The sequence below is a fragment of the Monomorium pharaonis genome, chromosome 9, assembly GCF_013373865.1.
Source record: "Monomorium pharaonis isolate MP-MQ-018 chromosome 9, ASM1337386v2, whole genome shotgun sequence".
Lineage (NCBI taxonomy): Eukaryota > Metazoa > Arthropoda > Insecta > Hymenoptera > Formicidae > Monomorium > Monomorium pharaonis.
The window spans coordinates 13,902,456-13,913,254 of NC_050475.1; the positions used below are offsets into that span (position 1 = coordinate 13,902,456).

Consider the following 10,799-nt stretch of genomic DNA (forward strand, 5'->3'; position numbering starts at 1 on the left):
TATAACATTATTAATATTTAACAGATGTACAACTCTACGTCACACTTCATCTATTTAATCATCACCACTAATGTAAAATTAATTAATCAGTGAGTAACAAGCTCAGATTTTATACTGTTGTCGATGAGATAGATGAGATGTTGTGTGATATAGAATTGTGGATCAGTTAAATGTTGCTGTAATATTAACTATTAATTAGCTTGAATAAAATCTTTTTACACATTCAGATGCACGCACAAAAGAAAAAGAAAGAGAGCTGGCAAATTATTCGGTTTAGCGGCACCAAGTTTTTGTAGTAAAATATTTATTTGTAATATTTGTAATTTAATTTGTAATTTGTAATCAAACTATGAATGCTAGCCAAAGAATAAACATCTATTTTTATAGATTGGCGCATATCTCTTCATATCATTATTTTTGTAGATAAAAAACTTAATACTCTCATTTTGTAGTGTTTATTTTTAATTGGCGCAAAATATTTACATATTATTTTTGTAAAAAAATTAATTTGTGTGTGTGAATACAATAATTTTTTATTTAAATTTTATTTAAATAATAATTGTTACTTTAATAATCAAAGTTATACCATTTTAGGAATGTATATTACTTAGGTTGAATTTTATCAAAAGTTTTATTTTGGATTTGTGATTTTTTGGGTTTTATTTTAACCCTAGAACCCTACACTATTTGTACAAAACAAAAATGCCACTCTGGAGTTCCGCACATCCCAATACTTTAATCCATTTTTATTTTCTTAATTTTTATTGTACAAACATTCATTTTTTAAAATTATACATAAAAATTCTGGAAAAAGTTGCTATGTACTTGTATTGACTTAATTATCAATTTTTTATTTTGAAAAATGTGATTAATTAGCGGAAAGAAAATTATTTGTACATTTTTTTTGTTGAAACGATAAAAAATCCAAAAATTTTTTTACACGTGTAGGAGCTTAATGAGCATGATCGATTCTTAAAAAAAAAAACATTACTGAAAATCTCCCCAAAAATTGTACAAAAATTTTAAGGTTTTCCTAAATTTCCCAAAGAGTGAAATCGTTATTTTTCACAATTCTTATTTGTTTTGGAATAAATATTTGGTTCAATAACAAAAATAATTAATGTAAAATTATTATTTAAGATAAGAAATGTGTTTATTATGTTTTTCGTGTATTACAAAAAAACTAATACATTTTTATATATTACTAGCTTTGCCCTGCCACGCTTTGCTGTGGCTTTTTTTTAATTTTGTGCACTTTTTTTATGGGTCGCTTATTAGATTGTAACTCTTTGTTAATCATAACTTCTTTTTATTGCTTAATTTTCATTGTTTTTTTGTACAGTATTTTTCTTCCTCTTTCCTTCAATACAATCATTCCTTTTTTTTTGTTCTAATTCCTCTTGTCCTTTTTTTCTTCGTCGCCGTTGCTTCCTTCTGCCTTTCCTTCTGCGCCTTTGGCCTCTTTCTTCGGGATTGGGGGGGGGGGGTTTCTCCCATGGACCCATCGTTTTCTTAGCTCCCCATCCCCTACCTCGGCATTCGTCCTTAGTTCCACGGGAAAACCATGGTCAAAAACCGTAGGCGAGGTAGTCCCTCGGGGCATACATCAATCCTTTTGTTTATTTTCCTTGCTCTCTGAAGTACTCCCTTTCTGAAGTACTCCTTCTCTCCGTTGCTTTTCTCTGCTTTTCTGGAAAAAATGACGATAAATTATATGTAAATTATATACATTCTAATTTTATCTATTTCTACTTTCTTGCCTCCTTAATTCTGTCCTTTGTTTTTATCTTCTGTTTTTATCTTTTGTTTTTATCTTAGGTACTTAGCTGGTTTTTCGCCGTGCTGGTTAACTGCTGCCGTCTGGGTAACTATTGCCTCTCTTTATTTCCGTTGCTTCCTCGTCTTCTTCTCTCGCATCTTTCGTTGCTCCTCTTTACTTTGCTGGATTTCCGTCTTCGCTGCCCTTGCGCTTTTCTCAGAATCTCTCCCCCTGATCCCGTTGCACTTGTTTTCCGCAATTTCGATGTTTCCGTTGATTGATTGCCCCAATCCAACAGCTTACTTCTGTCCGCTTATGTTTTTCTTTTGGCGCGCGTTCAAATATATTTATTTTTCCAATACCTGTGGGTATACAATATTTTTGGTTGTTCCTTTGTCTGTGTATATATATAGTTTTTCTGGTTTTCCAACTCTTGAACATGCCACATATAATTGTCCATGGGAGAAGCAATCCTTTTCTAGATCTATTCCACACATTTCTAAAGTTTGTCCTTGTGCTTTGTTAATGAATATTGCAAACGCCAATCTAATTGGATATTGCATTCTCTTAAATTGAAATGGCATATCCGTTGGAATCATAGGTATTCGTGGAATGAGGACATCTTTCCCTTTGAAAGGTCCTGTTATGATTGTTGCTTCTATGATGTTGTTCATTAATTTTTTTACTGCAAGTCGTGTTCCGTTGCATAGCTTTGGCTGATTGATATTTCTCAACATAATTATTGGCACTCCGATTTTTACTTGCAGTACATGAGGGGGCATCCCTGGCAAATCCAGTGAATTTAAAAATTCAGTTGGATAATTTACCACTTCTTCTACTTCCACAACTGTGTCTACAGACTTGTATGTGACTATTTCGCTTTGTATTTTTGACTGAATAATATTATTCAGTTTGTTCACGTCTTTGTTCTTGGCCGCCATAATTGCTCGTTCACTCAGCCAATTGTGATTTTTAAAATTTATTTGAATATTTGGAAATACTTTTCCAATCAATTTCTCTCTTGTCGTCACTAAATTGCAAAAGTTTTTTGGTAATGTAATTCTTTCTGTTGTCTGATCCTCCGACACCTTTCCGTTCCCAATTTCTAGCAATTGTTGTAAGAATCTCTCTGCTGTTTTATCGTTTTGTAGTTGCACTCGCATATTTGTTTTTAGTTTCATTGTCTTGACGTGTTTCCACAAAGTTGAATTTTTCAGGCATGCATTTATTTCATCCGCCGGTGTCGATTTAGGAATTACAGGTAATGTTTGCCTGAAATCTCCTGCCAGCAATATTATTGCATTCCCAAATGGGCTAGTATTACCACGCAAATCCTGCAATGTTCGATCTAGAGTCTCTAGCGATTTTTTGTGCGCCATTGTGCATTCATCCCAAACAATTAGTTTGCATTTCTGCAATACTTTTCCCATGCTTGATGCTCTTGTAATGTTGCACGTTGGATATTCATTGAATTGCATGTTCAATGGCAATTTCAATGCGGAATGAGCTGTTCTTCCACCTGGTAGTAATGTCGCTGCTATTCCTGAAGATGCAAGAGCTATGGCTATATCATTTTGTAATTTTATTGCTGCCAATATCAATTTTAATAAGAATGTTTTTCCAGTTCCTCCCGGCGCATCTAAAAAAAAAAGATGCTCCATCTTCGTTATTTACAGTTTGTATTATTTTTTAGTAAATCTCTTTTTGTTCCTTTGTTAGTTTTTTGTAATTTATTTGCAAATACGACACAAGATCTTTTTTGTTATAATTTTGTTCACGATGCATTTCGACATTGATCATAGTCGCAACATTTCGATTTGATGTTGGCATTCCCAATTGATTTAGTACTTTGTTCGCGATTTCTATACACAAATTCTCAATTATTATCATTGTTTTATTATGTATTTTCTCTGTGTATTCCATGTTTATATTTGTATTTTTCTCTTGTATTCGTCTCAAAATATCTTCTGCCATGTATGATTTATATTTCTCCCATAACTCTGTTGGAGATGCTGGAAAACAGGCTGTTAATATTATTGCAAACAATGCGCGTATTTGATTTGGATGTGACGTTTGGCACGCATCATTTAAGCATAAATCCCAATGTTGGTCATTTTCTAATAAATTTAGTGCTTGACATGCACTGCGATAAGTGGCATGTGTTATCCCATTTATAATTTTCAATTGCTGGAAAGACGTTGGATTAGGCACATTTATCAACAGCAGTCTTAGAAAAAAGCATTCATCTTGTTTCGGATGCACGGTGTATAGTCTGACTATCGTATTTTCTTTGTATAAGCCAAGTTGTCCCTCAACTCGCTCTCCTCGTTTGCGTCGTTCAAATGTTTTTAATCTCGTATTCTATGTGTAATACGTAGGCACTTCTGAATACAGTAGTGTTTTTACATACTCGTCTTTTTGACATAACGTAAAGAATGCTGTTAATGTTGTTTGCGGGGGATTCTGTGCTATTTGTTGGATATTTGTTTCTGTGAAATACACGCGTTGTCCATTTTCTAGATGTACTGCTAAATGTACCACAGCTGGACTTTGTTCATGAATTGGAAATGGTAGAATACGCCATACAGCTTCATTGCTGTTTATATATCTTCCCGTCTGATACTGTGCGATTTCATCGATAGGTATATTCGCATTTCTTTCTCTTCTTTTTGTTTGTAGCCCAAAAACTGCCATGTCGCTGCCTTTATTCACGTATTTACAAATATATTTTATTGATTTTACTGAATTACAGTATTCTACATTTATATGTGCTTTGTATGTTTTTGATAACAAAGGCGAATATGGAACAACCCATCGGTTATCTACTTATAACATTGTTTCGCATTTGTAGGGTTGCTATTTTTCCACCATCTTCTGCGGATCTTCTTCTGTATAAAGGATATCCAGCGTTTCTTGTTACTGCGTGGGATACTAATGCTCGCGGATATCTCTTTGTGCATATTCCGTCTCTCATACATGGTGAATTGTGATTCACTGTTCCACATGGTCCATGTATCATATTTTTTGTCACTACTTTATGCAAATCCTTATCGACATCAGCATCTGGTATTTCCGCGCATATTGCATCATCGATTTCGTTAGTTTGGATTTTGTTAATTAGCCAAATTAGAATATGTGCATGTGGCAATCCTCTCTTGCCATTCCACAGAATACATCCAGTAGCGCACACACCCGAAAACTTTATGTTTAATCACAAAAACCATCATCGATTTTAGTTTTTGTCTGAAAACACGTGCTGTGATGTCCGGTCTATCCATTGGCGCTTGCCCATGAAGTAAGAGTCGTTTTATTTCCTCCCAAGCTGGATTACATGTGAATGTAATAAATAGGTCTGGCCAGCCGTAGTATCGTACATATGCTATTGCATCTTGAGCATACTCATGCATATGACGTGGACTGCCTGCATATGATGATGGCAAAATTGTAATTCTTCCTATGTTTGTTGTATTGCCATTATTTTCAATTGCATCTCGCAAATGGATGTATTCTTCAGTGCGCAACTTGTTTTGATTTATACGTATGAAGATCAATCTTTCTGTTTCAATTTTAGCATACATATCTACGATGTATTGTTGAAATAATTTTCGGCATTTCAAAATGTGATTTTTTTCATTCTCTCGAATCATTAATCTGTAGGAATAATAGTTTTTTGCACTGCATTTCTTATTTGTTTCTTCACCACTGTTTGGATTTATTATCTTAATGTTGAAGTGATATCTATCTGCACCATCCCAAAAAATGAGGGGATATTGCAAAGCATCGTAGCTTTGATGTGTTTCTGCTACTTTTGTTAATTTGGCGTTTCTACGATATAGAACAATATCTCTTGAATTGAATTCATCTCCGACTATTACAATTGCCATTTTATCCACAGTTGGTGCATTGTATCTTCGCACATGTTCTCCAGCTGGCGTTTTATCAGAAGAACAATTTTGTGTGTATCTGTGGCCATCATTTCAATTGCTGTTTTGAACAAATGCAGTAAATTGTTTTTTAAGTGTAGAAGCTCTTGCAGTTAGTTTACGATGTTCTTTTTTATGCCTGTTGAAATTCTACAGCGTGCATTCAATTCTTCTTTTTCATCACCAATGAAATATATTTGTAGGTATTTATGTTGTCCTTGAGGTAATGGAAGTAAGGAGCCTGCTTTATGATATATTTGTTCTTTGACTTTGAATGTTGGCATGAATTGTTCTGTTATAATTTCTGCCCCGAAAGACGTCATTTGAAAGCATGAATTGTATTTCCTTTTAGTTTTCTAATAGTAGGTATGCTCAAAAATGTCCATCACTTATGAAGCAACCTGTTTTTCTAGAAATAAAAAAAAGGCTGCCAAAGAAAATAAGGCTGCCATTATTACGGCATTACCATATACAGGCTGTACCAAAGAAGGAGATATGATTCCACAAAACGTCCCTCACTTTTGAAACAACCAATATTTCCAAAATTTAAAATTCGAAATAAAAGCTGCAAAATATATATATAATTATCCTCCAATGACATTTACAAAAAAGGTCGTAAGATTCACCAAAATCACGCCCCACATTTTTGAAACAACCAGTATATCTAAAATCAGACCCCATAAGAACACAACAGAAGTCGAACGTTGTGTCAAAATTACAAAGCAATCGGTAAATAACTTTCGGAGATCTTAGCCAACTAACAAACATACATTTACATTTTTATTTATATAGATAGATTTGGTGCGCAAGTAATACATTGCATTGATCGATCATCTTGACAACGGGGTATTTTGCATTTGGAACATAAATATTTTGTTTTTTTATCTTTATTAGGGTAGCAAAAACCGCAACGTATTTATTTATCAAGAGTAAATTCAACAATATCCGGAGGTTACTGAGTTGAAAAATCGATTCTTAATATCATTTCAATTTGAGCACGAATGGAAACGCGAAGAATTTTTGTTTCTAAGCGACGTAGCAAAAATGGAGTTACTAAATGATACGCTAGATTTCCGTTAAATTAACGGCGTTTGATTAAAGTATTTTCCTTTTTTAATGAGTACAAAATGTGTGCATTTATAGTGCGCTTTGGTCTAAAATATCATAGAAGAAACGTAAAAGTCATCGTTGAATACCGCAAGTAACAATATTCGTGACATATTTGGTCGAATGTGTCAGTTGCGCCTTTTGTTTTATTATAATATAGAATTATTTACGGTTTGTTTTGATCCGAACTAATATTTTCGGTTTGATTCAAAGAAGATATTACAAATACTACTTTATTTTTGGGGGGGATTCAATAGGATTGTTACGTCCGGCAGACTTCACGATTTCCTTTCGTCAGAGAAACAAATAAGATTACAAAAGAAATTCCGTTTCAACGGTCTCCGATAATTTTTTATGCGTCTAAGATTAGTCCGTTAGAAACGTGATGACAAACATGAATAGACGAAAGTTGATAATTTTAACTCTTTTTGAATATCGAGTCAACAAAAAATAAATTCTGAAGATAATACAGAAATACAAAAACGAACATGAGTTTGAAGCAAGGTTTCACGTTTCCTTTGTAACGGTTCACCTTTTCCGAACGCCTCGGACAGGCTCGCCGGGTGCCAGGATTCGGGAGAAGGGGGGAAACCAGCTTGCGTACACCGATATCAAGTTAACAGATCTTTATTACAGATTCTTTACATACAAATCTTAGCTTATCTTACTCTAAATACTTGGTTTACGGGGAGGTATGTACAGTATATACAGCCTAGTTCTACGTTGGCCGGACGAGAGCGCGCTGATGCGCAGCATCTTAGCACGCGGTTGCGGTCGCGGGGTTGCGTAGAAGTCGGGAAGCCGAAAGCCGGCGTGCACCAGGTGGCGAAATGGTCTAATGCCTCGTCGGCGGGAACTAGGACACCGAGAACCGGCGTGCACCAGGCGGCGAGACGGTTTAATGACCTACCTCGTCGGCGGAGTCAAGGAAGCCGAAAGCCGGCATGCGCCAGGCGACGAAACGGTCTAATGACCTGCTTCGTCAGCGGGAAGTAGGAAGTCGAAAACCGGCGTGCGCCAGGTGGCAGAGCGGTTTAATGACCAGTTCTGTCGACGGGGAATGGTGCTCGGTTTTGATCGAGCTCGGCTTTTATACTCGTCAGGGCGATTCCCACGCGCTCTCAGCAGCGTGGTGGGAATGGTTCCCTGACAGGGATACTAGACTCTCGGGAGGGACGTTCGTAGACGCCGAGTCCCGTGTAGTGGGGCAGATGGTCGACCCCGGGACGTAGTTACATTTGTCACATTCCTTACAAAAAAAAGAGCAATAAAGTATCTAAACATTAGCAAAAAATAAATAACCGTTTCCTCCATCTGCAAACCATACAAGACAAACATTCAATATCGTAGCACGTTTAGCACGATAAAGAATTATTTGTCTTTTAAACCCAAAGGGAAGATAATCTACGCGATAAGTCGCATCTCTTCGATAAAATTTAAAGGAATGTGGGAGGAAACAGAGAAACTTTCGACTCAACGTATGATTGGTCAAAAAGGAAAAACTTTCTTCAATAAGAAAACTTAGAATTCACCCACCACACAATCCTGAAAAAGAGTCCTACCAGTTAAAATATTTGAACCACTTACATCTGAATTCTCCCTCTGTAAGACTCTGTATATACAAAATCAAATCTTGAGGAAGAGTTTCAATTTTTCACCCCAGTCAATAATCAGTAACGAGTAAGAGAGTTAGTTACCAAATAGTTACCTAGTTAGTGAGTCAGTTAGTAATCATGTAGAATCAGTGCACGAATAGACTAGTACCGTTCCATCCGGTCAAGAAAGCCCTTCGATTCCGACAGATTTGTTCGAGTAATGAGTAAGTTCCACAATCATAATTTTTTTTGTTTTTACGTTATTTATCTACTCCCTTCCGTTTTAATTCTTTAAGACACGCTCCTATTATTTATAAATAATTTCTTCACACTCACACGAACTTGATGATCCCGCGTGCGATTCTTGAGTTCCCCCACACTTACACAAACTTGAGGCTCCCGTGTGCGAATCTCAAGTTCCCTCACACTTACACGAATTCGAGGCTCCCGTGTGCGAATCTCGAGTTCCCTCTTTGCCCCCTCATTTTTTTTTTCATCGTACTCTCCGATCAGTTCCCCAAAACTTAAAGATGTTCTACCCCTACTCTCTCCCGCGCTATTCCTTATCTTCTTACAACTTCAAACATCTTTGTTTTCCTCATGTAACCATTTAGTAAACTCTTTGACTATTTCTTTGCTCCGCGTTTACCGTTATAACTATAGAATTAAAAAAACAAAAATCTTTGTTTCCCTTTCTCCGCCCACCACATACTTATATAATATTTGTACAATTATACATATTCACTATGCGTTTTAAATTCGATTATACCACCGTTATTACAAAATTGTCAAATCACGACTTCAGCGCTTATTTACATTTTTTTAACTTTTTGGGAAATTTAAAATAAATACTTTGTTATTTCTTTTGTTACATAAACTTCATGATTTATTTTAATTAATAACGACCTCCCTTCATCCCGAACAAAGACTGCACCTGGTCCGAGCCTGAGTTAACCCTTAAATGCATGATTTTTTTTTTTAATGAATTTTCAGCTCAATATGATACAATAAAAGGAGCGCAATAAGGGAAAAATAAGAAAAAAATTCCATGTTATTGTTTTTTTATTTTTTTCCACAAAAAAAAGGGTTTGTTGCCGAATGGCAACAAACCGTAATATGTACATATATGCAATATATTCAGTACTTTTGCAATTCCAACTATTCTATTGAAGAATACATACCTTGACTGAGGTCAATAGCAATTTTATTCGCAACGGATCACTGTAAATACCTCAAAAACATTGAGTGATAACCTCACTTCACGAGCGTTTTTACATCTGGGCGCACCAGCTATTGCTCAGCGCAGCAACAAAAATTGGCGCGCTATTTTGACGCACAGCGTGACGGAAAACACTCGAGCGGTATGTAGGCAATCGACTACAATGTGTGCTTAGTCGTTTTCGTACATACGCTCAACGCTACCCACCTAGATATGGCATGTTGCCAAATGGCAACATGATGCATTTAAGGGTTAAAGCGATTCAATTTGTTGACTCGAAACTTGGACCGACGACGTATGATTTGAAACGGGTTATAGCGGGCCTATCGGCACGTCGACCTATATTTTTGAGTCGTAAAAAGTGCGTTCGACCCGAGGCACCTACCCTTCCTTAATTTGTATGCCTACGGGAATTCTACGTGTTTGTTACGTTCTTTCCTGCTTTACCTGTTCTCTCTGAAATATCCCTTCTACCAAGTAAAAGAGTTAAAATTCCATAAGGCGTAACAGGATGCAAACGTCATATTATTTACATACGCAAATTTACTCTCTCGAACTTTCGTAAAAGCCCGTCTACATAGGTCACAATACGCTAGACGCAATTTGCAGACGCAAACGCAAGGTGACGTTTCTCGCACGCAACGCGCACGCATTCGCAAATCCGCCGCGCGCGACGAATTTAACTTTCTACGGTATATAACTGCGTTGACCAATCATAAAGCTGTGTTAACCAGCAATAGTTGGTTTATTCTCGTTGCCATGTTGGTAACGGAGAGATGGAGGGGATGGAGGAAGACGGAATAGAGGGGAAAGGAGGTTAGATAGGGAGGTAAGGGAAATCAGAAGGGAAAAAAGGGGGGGCGAAGAGGGAGAGGCAGGGAGAAAGGGGGATAAGGGTAAAGAGTGGTAGAGGGCGAGGAGGGGAGGGTGGTGAAGATGTGAGGCTGGCTAGGTTGGTAGGAAGAAGTATATTCATTGTAGATGGATGTAAATATGTACACTGTAATGTTGTGAAAGGAGAAAAGGAGGAGGTTAGAGATGTAAGGGGTTTGGTGCACCCCAGAAAACACCCCGCTGACTCCATTTAGGAAAGCAGAATAAATCGTTATATATATATATATATATATATATATATATATATATATATATTAAAACGATATATTATGTAATTTAACATAATTTCTCTTCTGTATTTA

At 36.3% G+C, this 10,799-nt stretch overlaps 1 protein-coding gene across 8 annotated transcripts in view; it reads left to right on the forward strand.

Annotated features, from left to right (window-relative positions):
- The window catches only part of LOC105832523 (peroxisomal biogenesis factor 19), a 77,265-nt gene that overhangs the window by 36,794 nt on the left and 29,672 nt on the right, over positions 1-10,799 (forward strand). Inside the window, exons 5-8 of one of the 8 annotated variants that reach the window (XM_036292108.1) lie at positions 1,819-1,864; positions 2,527-2,622; positions 4,611-4,738; positions 6,096-9,428. The exons of 2 other annotated variants lie outside the window; for them this stretch is intronic. In XM_036292108.1, coding sequence (XP_036148001.1) covers positions 1,819-1,864; positions 2,527-2,622; positions 4,611-4,738; positions 6,096-6,101 — 276 coding nt within the window. In that variant the 3' untranslated portion in view covers positions 6,102-9,428. Of the gene's footprint in view, positions 1-1,818; positions 1,865-2,526; positions 2,623-4,610; positions 5,520-6,095; positions 9,429-10,799 lie in introns of those variants that run through there. 5 more of the 8 variants (XM_036292106.1, XM_036292110.1, XM_036292107.1 and 2 more) reach the window with 5 other exon arrangements.